The 15,468-nt window shown below is 44.4% G+C and overlaps 1 protein-coding gene across 4 annotated transcripts in view; it reads right to left on the reverse strand.

The window, feature by feature from the left end:
* cacna1g (calcium channel, voltage-dependent, T type, alpha 1G subunit) overlaps nt 1-15,468 on the reverse strand; it is a gene marked incomplete at its 5' end in the record, with an annotated part of 167,363 nt that overhangs the window by 79,499 nt on the left and 72,396 nt on the right. For 3 of the 4 annotated variants that reach the window (XM_084077512.1, XM_084077510.1, XM_084077511.1), the window contains 3 exons: nt 809-1,171; nt 2,718-2,899; nt 4,045-4,147. In XM_084077512.1, coding sequence (XP_083933638.1) covers nt 809-1,171; nt 2,718-2,899; nt 4,045-4,147 — 648 coding nt within the window. The remainder of the gene's footprint in view (nt 1-808; nt 1,172-2,717; nt 2,900-4,044; nt 4,148-15,468) is intronic. The other variant, XM_084077509.1, reaches the window with a different exon arrangement.

Raw genomic sequence — 15,468 nt, forward strand, 5'->3', positions numbered from 1 at the left:
GGGGTGTGGCGAGGAGATGATGTTGTATGCTGGTTTTCCAAAAATTACAAAAAATAAAAGATTAGGAAAATGTAAAGTAATGTTAAGTATGTGTAGCAGAGTGGCTCACAACCTCAGCCTGATGCCCTGAAACTCTAATATCTCCCCCGAGGTATGGAGAATTCCCTTTGGCTTTGTGGTTAAGATGTTGGCTTTCCTCGTGGGAGACCCGGGTTCGATTCCCGGGCGTCACATTGGTGCCGTGACCGGATCGGGTTTCCCCATGGGAGGAGGTCAAAAGGGGGGTGAGTGTAGCGGAGTGGCTCACAACCTCAGCCTGATGGCATGAAAGTCTAATATCTCCCCCAAGATATAGATAATTCCCTTTGGCTTTCCTCGCGGGAGTCCCGGGTTCAAATCCCGGGCGCTACACTACATACACATGATTTGAACATGCACAGTGCATCATTATTATTTGCCCTCCAACTTCTTCTTACATTACTTACAGACCATTCTCTAAATTCTTATTTTTTTTACATTTTGGAAAAAACTGCCAATTTAACATTGAGGTGCCCACTCTGATGCTGCGTTCACACTGGCAGATACAAAAGATACAAAGCTACACAGCATTTGTATCTTTGTATCTTTGTAGCTGAAGTTGAAACCAGCTCAACTTTTTTGTAGCTGTTGTAGCTGTTGTTGCTTGTGTAGCAGCTACAAACGTCTGACGTATCTTTGTATCTCCATGCCGCTGGTTTACATTGAAAATGTATGGTAGCCTATATCTTTGTAGCTGCCAGTGTGAACGCAGCATTACCGTTCCACGTACCTGCAGCAGTGTTTCGGGGGGCAGGTCCATGGAGCTGCGCGTCTCCACCGACTCCATCCGGCGGTGCCTGATGGGGCCCTGGGACTGGGACATGGAGTCGGTCCTGGCCAGGGAGGTTGTGTCGCCCCCCTCCGGGAGCTCCCCTCCCCCTCCTCCTCCTCCTCCTCCTCCTCCTCCCCCGTCCTCCTCTGAGCTGGAGCCTCTCTCTCCGGAGAGGAGCGACCGCCGCTCCCCGGACTGGTGGTGCTTCTGCCGCTTGAGGGAGGGGGCGCGGCCCAGGCTGTTCCAGCTGGAGCGCCGGCTGGTCCAGCCGCTGCCGCCGGAGCTCCACGGGGCGTGGGGGGAGGAGCTACGGGCGCTGGTCTGAGAAAAAAGGGTCAACGGGGTGAGATGCATTTATACAGGAATAATGTATAGATCAGTGGTTCTCAAATGTTTTAATTTCATGGACCCCCATAACACTGAGAGCGTACAGATGAAACATTTCCATTTTCCATTTGTACGCGCTCAGAGTTACAGACATGCAACGGTCCATTAGGAACTCCCTCAAGGAACCCTGAGAGTCCCCGAAACCCATTTTGAGAACTGCTGGTATAGATACAGTATATGTCTTTTTAAAATTGAGAGAGAGATAAAAAAAAATCTCATCAAATGGGGATCAATGGCCTAAAGCACATCAAACTGAGGGACGGGTCCTTGAAATAAAAAAAAATTGAATCTCTGCTCTAAATGAATGTTATTTTGCAACTCATTCCATATATTACATATTGGTTTTTGACAAGTCAATGTTTTACGGCATTATACAGAAGTATTTTTTAGATTGTTTTGGCAAAAAAATGTAGTCTGTCATGCCAATAAAGTGCACCGCCGTGACTCACTGTACACCTGAAAGACAGAGAGAAATAGAGAGTGATAGTGGGAGAGCCAGAGAGAGAGAGAGAGAGAGAGAGAGAGAGAGAGAGAGAGAGAGAGAGGGGGGGGGGGGGGGGGGGGGGAGAGAGAGAGGAAGGGAGAGAGAGATATTAAGAATCTGGAACTCTTTATCCAGCTCCTTTCCAGATCATTGATTTGTTAAATTGAGAGTGTCGATGGCAGCAGTCAAGTAGAGTATGGGCGCTTACTTGATTGTTTGACTGGCACGACACATTAATCATCATCAATCACCTCGACCTCCTCAGCACACCAGCCAGCCACACACACAGCGACAAGGGATTGTGTGAGGAGACACTTGTGGGCAGGGGGGCAGGGGGGCAGGGGGGCACTACTTATCCTCTTAGCACGCAAGCATTAGCAGTCACCTCGTGAAACGCTGAGAGAATGATTTGAGATGCTTGATGAGCTTTCATCTCCAATGGGGTCTCCTCGCGCCGGTCTGTGTGTGTGTGTGTGTGTGTGTGTGTGTGTGTGTGTATGTGTGTATGTGTGTGTGTGCGTGTGCGTGTGCGTGTGCGTGCGTGCGTGCGTGCGTGCGGGAGGCGTGACAGACAGCAGTCGGCAGGTGATGTCACGCAGGTTTAACAACTGAGAGATTTCAGACGTTTAATTTAATTTCAAACAAAAGTAATTGTTGACTTTGATATTGAGGTTTTGTGTTAAGATTAACACATCTGTGGTACATACTGTACACCATTTGATTTGCTACACATTAAATTGTAATTTGTAAATACTTGCACATATTGAAGTTTTCTTTTTACACATTTGTAACTTCAAAGAAATGTAGCCTAATTGTTGAGTTTTACATTTATATTGAAGTTTAGTGTCAACATTGACACATTATTCTGTGGTACACACACCATTAGATTTTTCTATGCATATCATTTGCTTGTAATTTCTATACCATAGAGTATAACTCAAGAAGCCACTTTCACCCCTGTTTGAGACACAAAGAGGAAGAGATGGAAGCACTAACCGGTGACTTATCGTAGAAAGCCGGGTCGATGGACACGTTGCTGCCACGGCGCGACTCGTAGCCCAGGACGGGGTCACCCGGCGTGGGCAGCTTGGGCACGGGCATGGGCGTGGCAGCCGTGTGGGTGATCAGAGGAGGGGTCAGGCTGCTTTTCAGGTCCACGTGGCCGTTTATGGGCACTACTAGTAAAAAAAGAAAGGGGGAGTTAGGGAGAATGGTATTTGCTGGTGAAAAAACAAAATGTGCGTACAGACCCCCTGAGGGTCCATTTCCAATGAACACTCCGGATTTTATTGCGTTAAAGTAGGAGGCAGAGAAGGAGGGCATTCAAGGTAACCAAAGTTTGAAGGAAAGAAGAGATGAGGAAAAAGAAAGGAACAGCGTTTATGGGGAGATTAAGCGAAGGGGGTGGGGGGGGGGGGGTGGCGAAGAGACATATCATAAAAGTAGAAATTTTAAGTCTCATGCCTGCTGCTCGGCGAAATCAATATTTGAGCAGCCTTAATCTTATGAGATGCGTGCGAGGGAGCGTAATATTCACCAGCAAAGCAAACACATACGGTAGAGCAACATGCGCGGGGAAATGTGACTTTAATAGCACTAATTCCTCCGTGTTCCTCCCCTTCCATGCACTCAGTAGAGGAATAAATTACAGGCCCTTTCAGCCACTGAAGCAGTTTTTATTCTATCCATATGAGAGGGGAAGGAGAGTACAATGCTTTTGGGAGTTGTGCTCGGTACATTTCATCCACAGAACTCCTCTGGATGTCTAAGTGTGTGTGTGTGCGTGTGCGTGTGCGTGTGCGTGTGTGTGTGTGTGTGTGCGTGTGTGTGTGTGTGTGTGCTCGTGTGCGTGCGCGTGCGCGTGCACGTGCGTGTGTGTGTGTGAGTAAAAGGGGCAGAAAACCGACATGCAAGGAATTATAGATGAGGCTGTGGGTTGATGAAGAGGGAGGTAGACAGGGCACGTGCGTGCCCCAGCGTGGTTAAGAAACCAGCCAAGAATGAACTGAGAGAATGAGACCTCACACAGATTCAGTGACATTTGGAGGACATTATGAAACGATAACAACACATTCTTCAACCTGTATTATTATTATTTTTTCATAAAAAATGGAATCTGCAGGGATCCTAGCCAAGATGATTCTGGGGGAACACCAGGCACTTACTTGTATTAATGCATCTGGGACGAGTTTTAATAAAAGAGTATGTCATTTCTGAGAGACTTCATTAAGGCTACATACTTCAAGCCTAGCAGATTACAGTTACAAAAGCAGTGAGCGTACGAGCGTGCGCGCACGCACATGTGTGTCTGTGTGTGCCTCACCTGCGGATGCAGATAGGTCCTTCTTGCTGCCATTTACATCCTCCACGCTGCGAGGGATAGAACCTATCTCTGAACCTGCTTTAGATCCTTCATCCTCATCACCCTTTACACACACACACGCACACACACACACACACACACACACACACACACACACACACACACACACACACACACACACACACACACACACACACACACACACACACACACACACACACACACACACACACACACACACACACACACACACCAAACATACAAATTAAAGTTGTGAAGTGGCAATCGTGTCTGTGGACTAACACAGGACTAAAACAAAAAGCAGGTGGGTCGAAGTTGCCTCTAAACGCAGATCTTGGCTCAGTTTTACTTCCTGAAGAATACATGTCATTGTTGCACAGCATATACAGCACGCTCTGACCTCAGATCAGTGACTAGAGGCAACCTCTCTGAGAAGCAGACAGGTGAGGGCACCGCGTATCCCTGACAAACACACAGTTCACAACGCTATGGGCCCAGAGTGAGAGAGAGAAAACCTGGTGGTCCGGGTTCAACTGCAACATGCAGGGACAGTTCAAAGTGTCGCTGAGAGCGACCCCACCGAAGCAAGTGTATGTATCTTGAGTGTTAATGTAACTCAGAGAGGGTACAAATGTACCCAAATGGGTACAAGAACCAGCTAGAAGATTACCATGCACCGAGCAGTGCTGACAAACTCCGTATGTAATGCAGAAAGAACATTTTTAATGTTAATTCAACTTAAAATGTGTACAAATTTACCTATAAGGGTCTCTCTCTCTTACATTAACACGTTAACTGATCAGAGCTTCAGTGTGGTCTAACACACAAAAACCTACTAAGGCACGCGACAGCGTACAGTTAACACACACACGCACGCACGCACGCACGCACACACACACACACACAAACACACAGGCGCACGCATGCGCACAAACACTTGTTTTTTCTCTCACAAGCACTCTCGCTGTCTACCACTACCTCAAACAAACACACACACGTACACACACGCTCCAAACTTCAGTGTGGTCTCAGTCATAAATCAGCCACACGGCACAGAGTTTGTCAGAACACCACAACTGTTTGTCCATCGTCTTTCACTCTGTCATTGTTTGTGTCAAAATAATCCTTCCCCGAGCCCTCCCGTCTGTAACTTCCTGCAGTCTGCACACTGTCTGTATCTGTGCCATTCTTTCCACTCTGCCAGCCTCTATTCCTGTCTTTTTGGCAGGGCTTGTCGCGGCCCTACAGAGGGGTTTGTGTTGGTAACTGACTGACTAAAGGCCAATTCAAGCTTGGAGCGACAAGTGGCGACCGACGTGTCTCACTATATATGTCTCTTGACGTTCTGAGTTTTGAGGATTCATACTGTCTGTGACGTGCCGAAACAAGGAAGTGAATGTAGTCTTGTGCATCTTCGTAACCAATCACAGCATGATATTGATATTGCACTTCTCTTTCAAATATTCAAACATCCCAAAATACGAGTGGGATATATTGCTCTACTGAGCACCTGCATTTGTAGCCTTTCTTTTCTTTTTTTATCGAATGTAGCTTAAAGATATTGTTACCAACATCGTTGCATTGCCAGTTTAATGTTTAGTTTGTCTCAGACCAAGGACCACAATGTAAATAAGTCACTGACTTGATTGTGTTTTTATCCTTGACGTTTCTGTGAGAAGCATGTAACTAACATGTGTTTTTCGTTTAACCATGACGTCTAACAAATCAAATCAATCAAATGTATTGATAGCCGTTTCGGTTCACGTTATGTTCGCTTTAAAAAGTGTATATTCAAAGATTTGCAAAAATGTTCACGATAAAATAAAATAAAAAGCTGATCTACATACTGCTTGTATATCTGCTATTCTTTTAATAGCCAAAGAAATCTAAAAATGACACGGATGCGTTCCCGGTCTTAATGAGTTAAACTGCTATTTTGTGCCTCCACACTGATTGAACAGAACAGAGCTAGATGTAAATGACCTAGCAGCCTAATCAGCTCAAGGGGCTCCTTCTGGGGGACTGGCATGACTCCCCCATCGCACCATATCTATCACCATAGCGCAGTGGTTCTCAAACTTTTTTATTTCAAGGACCCCTATAACTTTGAGAGTGCACAAATGTAACGGGGTCCATTTGGTTCCATTTGTACACCTGTAGACCTGTAAGGGTCTATTTAGAATCCCCCAAGGAAACCCGAGGGTCCCTGGACCCCACTTTGAGAACCACTGCCATAGCAGTATGCATTTAAAAAAAAACTGGCTTAAGAGCAACAAGAGAAAATCTGAATATTTTAACAAAATGCTTGCTAAAATGCTACATGCCCTATCCACCACCCCCCCCCACACACACACACACACACACACACACACACACACACACACAGTCACACACGCATAGTACTGATCGGCTTGCACCGCCTACGCTAATAGCAATTCATCACCAACCACAGGTAAATAAAAACATCCAATTCTACCCACAGCGAGGTTCCCCTCCTACGGGGCCTCGTCCGCCTCGGCGGCGCACACAATCAATCAGGAGCGACAGCTGTGATAGGACAAACCCAGTGGAGCATCGGGCACCAAAGCGCCGTGGGTGCTCAACCTTTCCCCTGTCGTTCTCTCTATGTCTCCTACTCCTCCCCCAGTCCCCCACCTTGATTTATACTTAGTTGTTTACCGGAAAGTGACGATCTGCAAGCTGACAATGCGCCGCAGAGTGACGCATTGTGAGCGAGTCGATCGGCGCCGTGAGCTTGTAGATTGGCACCGCGCGACTAAGTATAAATCACGGGGGGCACTTCAGCTATTGCAGTGTGCTGTACTAATGGTAATGCTAAGCCATTGGCCTAGGGGTCTTTGAGGCCGACCACAAGGACCAGGCTGAGTTCATATTCATTATTGTACTGGGCAAAATCCTGCTGAGCTCTGTGTTATGTAAGGTGTTCTGTTTTGGTCCGGCTTTCCTGCGCACTGAACGCATCCACAGGCTTTACAGTGGTGTAAAGTAACTAAGTACATTTTCTCAAGTACTGTTCTTAACACATTGGGTGCCAGGTTTTTTAAAAAACAGAGTACACTGAGTGCCAGGATTTTTAACCATTTTTTAGGAGCCGAGATACAGGCTTTTGAAGTCATAAGTTAACCAGAAAGTGGATTGGAGTCAAAATCTTCGGAAAATGATATCTCCTGGTGCTTATAAGGTAAACAAAAAAAAAAAAAATGATTTTTACGGGGCCAGAGCTCTGCTCTGGACACGTATTGTTATTCGCATTATTCTGTCACTTCTGCCACTTTTCGCAGTTCTGGCTGAACCGTGCAGTCGCTTTTTACGAAACTCGGCCATATGGTAGATGGTCATGAAAAACGATCAAGAAATAATTCTCACACACATTCGTCAAAAGGTGGCGCTATAGCACTCAATTGAAAAATGCCAACTTTGAACAGGTACAACTCATGCCCTGTTTGACCTACAGCCATGAAACTTGGATACACATATGCGTCTCCTCATGCTGAACAACTTTCACACTCTGACTTTTGACCTCTGACCTTTAGATCTCCCACCATTTTGAATTATATGAAAAACAGTCATTGGCTCCTAACTTCTGCATTTTTTCACTTATGGAAAATCCGTTGGAAATTTTTGTAGAAAGTGGTCCAAAGTTCAAGTGTTAAACGTTTCGTGCAGATTGCTCAAAAATCCCAGGAGGAGATAGATTTTAACTATTACAGTTTTATGAAAATTATTCATCTGTGCCTAAAACATACATGCAGACTCACATTTCTTTGAAACTTTGCAGAAATGTAGAGGGTCATTCCAAATATCACTGAAACCAATCTTACTCCAATTGGCCAAAAGGGGGCGCTATAGCAATTTTTTGAAAAGGCAGACTTTAAACAGGCATAAGTCATGCCTCGTTTGGCCGAAAGTCGTGAAACTTGCTTACACATGTGCCTTGACTCATGAGGAACACACGTATCGATTTGACCATTAAGCTCCGCCCTTAGATTTTCCGCAATTTTGAGCAGTTTGAAAAACACTTAAACCCAGGATTTTTCAGCTATTTGCGTGAAACTGTATCATCTGTGTGATCTCCTTTTTCACAGTTACTTGTCTGTTGGGCCAATGGTGTCTCCCTTAAATGAATGCCTCACAATCCCAAGGTTGCCAGTTCAAGCCTCACTTGATGCAGACTTAATTTAAGTTGAATTGCAAACAACATGACTGTATCAATGAATACATATGCAAATGGTAAAGATAACCTGAAATGCTTATTTGAGAGTACGTTTTTTCAACGTATGACATACTTCATTCTGAAAATAGCTGATCTACAATCTCACAACCTTTCATGGTTTGTGAGCTTGTAGATCGGCTACTTTCACTAGTTTTGGTTCTGAGGAGATGTACAATTTCTTCATTGGTAAATGGTTTGTGAACGAGTGATCTTAGTGTTAGTGAAACAGGGGCTTGGTTCATGAAAGAAGGCAAGAGTTTATGATCTTCAACAGACAATATCAGCCTGGACAAAGCTATAGCACTATAGGTAGTGTTGCAGCCTATTAGTCTGAAGGTTGAGAGTTCGAATCCTGTTAATGGCAGTAGGTTGAGATGTCCAATCAAACCATTATGTTTCCATCTCTCTCTCTCATCAATCTATTGTTTCCATGTCACTCTCTCTCTCTTCAATCTATTCCGTTTCCATGTCTCTCTCTCTCTCTATTCACTGGCCCCGTATTATCGCTGCTTGCAGCTATATATTTTTTTGTTTTTTTCAAAAAAAATAATAATTCAAAAACCGTATATATACGGTTTTGGCACTCCGTGTAAGTATTGCAAAAACCGTATATATACGGTTTTGGCACCCAATGTGTTAAGTACAAATTTGAGGAATCTATTATTTAAAAATGTCAGTACTTTTACTTCTACATTACATTTCAGAGGCAAATATTGTATTTTTTACTCCACTACTACCATTATTATTGCAAAACATGCATTAACCACTTCATCCCTATTACTTCGGCTATTTGAAAATAGCAGATCTACAAGCTCACAACGCGTCGCATTGTGAGCTTGTAGATCTGCTATTTTCAAAAGATTTGTATACATTTTTAACACTTGTGAAATAGGACATTCTGCATAATGAGTACTTTTACTTTTGATACTTTAAAGTACATTTTGATGCCAATACTTTTGTACTTTTACTCAAGTAATTTCCGGACTTTTACTTGTGACAGAGTATTTCTATATTGCAGTATTGATACCTTTACTTAAGTAAAAAATGTGTGTACTTTTTCCACCACTGTTCCCAGGTGGCACTACAGGGTCAGATAAAACCATTATTGACCCTGGCCCCGATATAGTAGAGTGGTCCTAAGACCTGGTCCTAAGACCACTCTACCGTGTCCGACTCCAGCTGTGGTCTGTCCCCTGAGTGATAGGTGTGTGTGTGTGTGTGTGTGTGTGTGTGTGTGTGTGTGTGTGTGTGTGTGTGTGTGTGTGTGTGTGTGTGCGTGCGTGCGTGCGTGCATGCGTGCGTGCGTGCGTGTGCGTGTGCGTGTGCGTGTGCGTGTGCGTGTGCGCGTGTGCATGTGCGTGTGTGACAGGAAAATCCTTTATCATTTTGGAGTTGTCAGTTTCTCATCCTTCATCCTCTTTCCTTCTGCCCGTAGCTTCGACTCTGCTGGTCTGTCTGTCTGTCTGTCTGTCTGTCTGTCTGTCTGTGTCTATTTTTGCCTTTTATTGAGGGTGTTGCATTGAATGTGATGTATTTTTTACCCTGCTGTATCCATCTACAGTACTTTTTCTTGCCCTGCAATCTGTATCTCAACCGCTGTATCTCAAATTTCCCCCATGGGATCAATAAATGTCTTATCTTGAACCGAATGAACCGAAAAAAAATACCCTGATAATTTGACAGTGTAGATTGAGGTCGCAAAGAGAATAAATGGTTCCAATTGTACACTCTCAGTTACAGAGCCGTAAGGGTCCCTGATGGGAGAGAAACAGTGATCTACTCCTACGCTACCTCCCCACAGTTTCTTTTATAGGCAGATATCTAATTCTGCCCACGAGGGAGAGGGACAATCCTCTCCAACAACAACCAGCACTCCAGAGCTGCATCTGGGCCAAAATGAATGATCTTTTAATTTCCAGATTAGGGAATAATTTGGGGGGCAAAAAGAGGAGAAAACAACAAGGAATGCCTGACTGGAGGGAGGAGCGGTAAGCCCCAAACATGGCAGCAAACGGCTTAAACCTTATCAGCATGAATAAAAAGTGCTAACCGGATTATATTTCTGGGTAAATATGTTTGTAACTTAGAGCAGAGCACACACAAGAGCAACACCCAGGCCTCGGAAGGAACAACACAGAGCATCGGCAGGTAAAAGACCGGGATTTGAATCGCGGCAGGTAATTTAGGGCGGCCTGATTTATACGTGGTTGTGCATCGTGTCCAGTGGTGTAAAGTAACTAAGTACATTTACGTACATTTAAGTACAATTTTGAGGTATTTTTTACTTTACTGGAGTATTTCCAATTTCCAATACTTTTACTTCTTCTCCACTAAATCTACTAAATACCACTAAATATTGTACTTTTTTTTTACTCCACTACAATTATTTGAAAACTTTAGTTAACTTTGCAGATATAAATTATTATATTTTAAAACGTACATTAACCACTTTAGCCCTATTTTATACATAGCCTATTTATAAAAAAGCCGATCTACAAGCTCACAACGCTCACAATGCGACACGTTGTGAGCTTGTAGATCTGCTATTTTCAAACATTTTAGTACTTTTACTTTTGTATATTATATATAAGTATATTTTGATGCCAATACTTTTTTGCTTTTACTCAAGTAACATTTTGAACCCGGGCCTTCTACTTGTAACAGAGTATTTTTATATTGTGGTATTGCTACCACTGATCGTGTCTTGCACTGAAAATAGCTGATTTACCAGCTCTAGCTATTTTTTCAGTGTGAGACATCGGCACGCAGCTAAGTATAAATCAGGCGTAAGTGTCATCAGGGATGTGGAAGGAAGAGACGTATAACAGGGTGGGGATGTGGGGGTGGGGGGGGTCATCGGTCCCGAGGGAAATCCCAGGGTACTGAAATAGCCCAGGACTGTTTAGATAGCTTGTTTACACTCCGCTACCCCAATTTGGACATGGCTGCCGCGGGCAGGAGATGGGCCAGTCTGGGCCCGCTGCTGGTAGCCACACCGTGATAACACACACACACACACACACACACACACACACACACACACACACACACACACACACACACACACACACACACACACACACACACACACACACACACACACACACACACACACACACACACACACACCAACTCACTGGGGGGGCTCAATTACACCGCTTCAAAGGAGGGGATGAATGTGAGAATTATAGTGTCCATGAAGGTGTGTGTGGGAACGTGCACACTCGCACCCGAGTGTGTGTCTCCATCAAAATTGGTGCCTATCACAGCTGCTCAGGAAGTCACAATAATGGATGTGTCTGTGGCTGGACATAAAGTCCAGCCACAGACAAAATGCAATCCAGGGCGTTCATTCAGCTCTGAGACCCACAGGGCTTAAATCAACACTCCGGACTTTGCTGTGTTTGCTGTGCATAGCATGAACAGCAATGTGTTATGTAAAGATCACCGTGTGGATAGTCTTGCTTAGTCTTAATGATCTCTGCCCACTGATACGGAAATCTAAATTCAATGAGATTTTTTTTGCCCATTCATTGAATTTAGATGACAGTCATATCAGGCAGGCGGAAATCTCTGATAATCTGAGAATAGCCACCAAGGTTTTAACTTTTCCTGTTGCACAGACTAGTCTATTGAACAGCACCTGCTGCTACTTTCTTTTAACCCCGCCTCATGGTGGCATGTTATGTACACCCCTGCATATGATGGTAATGTTCTAAACATCATGTACATACCTGCTATCACATACGCTATGTATGTACATACATTTCTTTTTTTTTTAACTAATTTTTATCCCGCGATTTTGTAACCCTTATTTTTTCACCCGGTGCCAATTTCTAAGTGATCCTGGGCGCTACACTCCCCTCACCAGCCTAGGGAGGTCAGGGCCGAGCTCATGCCTCCTTCAATGCATGAGAGCCAACTGACCTTCTTGTCACCTGACAGGGGGGAGTTTCCCTGGTTGGACGTAGCGCGTGGAAGGAACACGTTATTCCAACCAGTTCCCTTCTCCTCCATCAGGCGCCCCAGCTGTCATGGGGGAGGCGGTATAGCGACCAGGATTACTACATGTTTTTGTGAGGGTATTAACTACCCTGAGAGACACGGGGAGAACATGCAAACTCCACACAGAGTAGGCCCTTTCGCCAACCCCACCTAGGGTATGGGCGCTGTACATACATTTCTTATTTGTTTACTTAACCTCCTTGTTTCCTGCATTTCTTTCTCTTTTCTCCTCTGCTCTCACTCTACTTCTACCCTCTCTCACGGAATACCAAAATATGGTGGAGTGTGCATGAAAAAAGGAATTTCACACAGTTCTTTACGCCTGTAGACCTGTGTTGTGACAATGAAAGCTGATTCTTCTTCTGATCTGGCTATGCAAGACTACGGTGTGGAGAGAGTACTAAGGGAGGGAAGTAAATAAGTAGACCACTATAACCCCCTTTCTCTCCCTCTCTCTGTCTGTCTCTTAGGGCCCAGCCTAGTGAGCCGCAGAGTTCTCGAAGCATTTTACAAACATTTGCCTTTTGGAAAAGTCCTAGATGACTCTGGATCCAGTTCAACGGCGTAAAATTGGAGGACAGGAGGACGGGACATGCTACCATCAGTTTTAAGAGGGCTCATTTAGCAGACAGCATTGGCCGGGCTTTAAGTGACTGAGTCATGCAAACACAGTTGATCGTCTAAGTCTCTTTATTAGCTCTCATCCCACTAGTTCACTCAGATTATAGCTGGCTGTGTGGAGGCCTCTGAAAAGCTTGTACCCCCCCCATTCTCTCTCTGCCAGCCAAATAAAACAAAGACGAAGAGGGAGTTTGTTTGGCATTGCTGGTTCAGTGTGTTTTTACCCTGAGGACAGAGAAAAACAGAGAAGAGAGCGAGAAAGAGAGACGGGTGTTAAAGGAGGTCAATGATGTGCAGGGAAGCTGCATACCTAGGAGTCTCACCAGAGGCTGTTTTTAAAATAAAGGTAACCCCCCCAGGCAACCAAACCAAACCAAATCGAATCGAATAGAATCAAACCTTAACTAAACCAACCAACCCAAATCACACCAACCCAGCCTAAACCAAACCAAACGAAATGAAACCCACCCAATCCAACACAAACCAAAACAAACAACAAATACCTAAACTAAATAAACCCACACCAACCCAGAACAAATACAACCCACCCAACTCAAAACAATCTAAATCAAACCAAACCAAACCGACCCAACCCGACCCGACCCAACCCAAACCAAATGCACCCAACCTAAAATAAATCAAACCAAACCAAACTACACTAAGCAAACCCGCACCAACGCAACAAAATCAAACTCAACAATCCAAACCAATCCAAACCAATCCAAACCAAAACAAACCAAAACAAACCAAACCAAGCATCCTGACACCAGGTTGTCTCCACCATGCATCTCAACAGACAGCCGCCTCAGTGAGCTGAAGCAGCGACAGGGAACACGCATGCAGCAGGGAGGAGGGAGGAGGGAGGAGATGAGTTAAGGACAGCAAGGTTGGAGAAGGAAGGGAGGCGGCAGACGGGAGGAGTCAGAGAGGAGGCAAGTTAATAAAAGAGAGGAAGAGGCAGTGTTGATTTCATCGACTAAAACTATGACGAAAAATGTTCGACGACTACCTTTTTTCACTGACGAAAAACTAAAACTAAAAACTAAGCTATGATGACTAAAACTATGACTAAATATATTGACAATTTCGTCAACAAATAAAAACTAGACTAAACTAAAGTCATTCTATGTTTGGTTGCACTCGGGTGTCGCGCTCTGAAAATAGCAGATCTACAAGCTCACAACGCATCGCAGCGCGACGCGTTGTGAGCTTGTAGATCGGCTATTTTCAGCATGCAACCAAGTGTAAAATCAGCCATTGCGACGCCATCAAGGCACCGCCAAAATACATGTTAGTCGACTAAATCAGCTGTATATTTAGTCGGCTTTAAACTTGATATTTAGTCGACTAAAACCAGACAAAAACTAAAACATTTCAGATGACTAAAATATGACTGAAACTAAATGGAATTTTCAATTCAAAAGACTATGAGTAAAACTAAATCAGAATTTTCAGTCAAAATCAACACTGGGAAGAGGAGGGTTGAGGGGGGGAGCAGTGCTGTACTGTACATACCCCTGAGTCTATAGGCAGCGGAATGAGACTCAGCCGGGCATGCAAATCCTCTCGCTTGGTCACTTCCTATAGCAGAAGTGGATGGTACAGCCGGAACAGGGTCGGGGAGGTAGGAGGACGAGAGAGGAGGAGGGCGAAGAAGGGCACCACGACAAGAAAACAGCAGCACAGCAGAAGGAAGCCAGTTAAAGGAGATCCCAACAGTTTACCATGCAGAAGAAGAAACATTCAAAAAGAAAAAAGAAGGGCAGCTGCGTCCGGGCCGGCGGTCCCAGGGTGCAGTGTGCAATACTGCAACGTGTGCAACTTTGAAATCAGTGGCAAGTCCAACAGAGCAGAACACAGTGCAAAGTTTACATTCCACCAGAGAAAATGGCATTCAAAAAAAGCAGCAATGGAGATATATACATTCATATATATATATATGCTGTTGTTAGTTTAATGGCATTGCATGGTACTGTCTGTGACAAGGCTGTCTCGGATGGAAAGATGTGCATTGTTCAGATCACACATGGATGCAAGGAATAATCTCTTCTTTTAGAGCTCTCCATCACCTGCGTATTACAGTAGGTGCGTATTGTGTGTGTGTGTGTGTGTGTGTGTGTGTGTGTGTGTGTGTGTGTGTGTGTGTGTGTGTGTGTGTGTGTGTGTGTGTGTGTGTGCTTGTACAGTATTACTATACATGTGCGGGCTGAATGTCCCCACAAAATACTGCCCTACAAAGCCAAAGCCTTGCAGTTACTACACAAAGAATTAAACTGATGAAAAAGGTTGTAAAGTGTTTCAATTGGCCAGTCAAATGGGTTATTGGTACTGTATATAACGTTGCTGTCGAACCTCACATCTCCATATTCAAACTTTTTTCTTTTCTTCATAAATTAACGCCCTACTTGATCATACTACAGTGTCACAAAAAAGCATCAAAAGTAGCAGATCAGCTTGAAATGCGACGTGGAGCGACACGTTTCGAGCTTGTAGATCTGCTACTTTTGCTATTTTGCAATTTGAATCCTGAAAAGTAACAGTTT

The sequence above is a fragment of the Gymnoscopelus microlampas genome (genome assembly GCF_963454915.1).
Source record: "Gymnoscopelus microlampas genome assembly, chromosome: 14".
Lineage (NCBI taxonomy): Eukaryota > Metazoa > Chordata > Actinopteri > Myctophiformes > Myctophidae > Gymnoscopelus > Gymnoscopelus microlampas.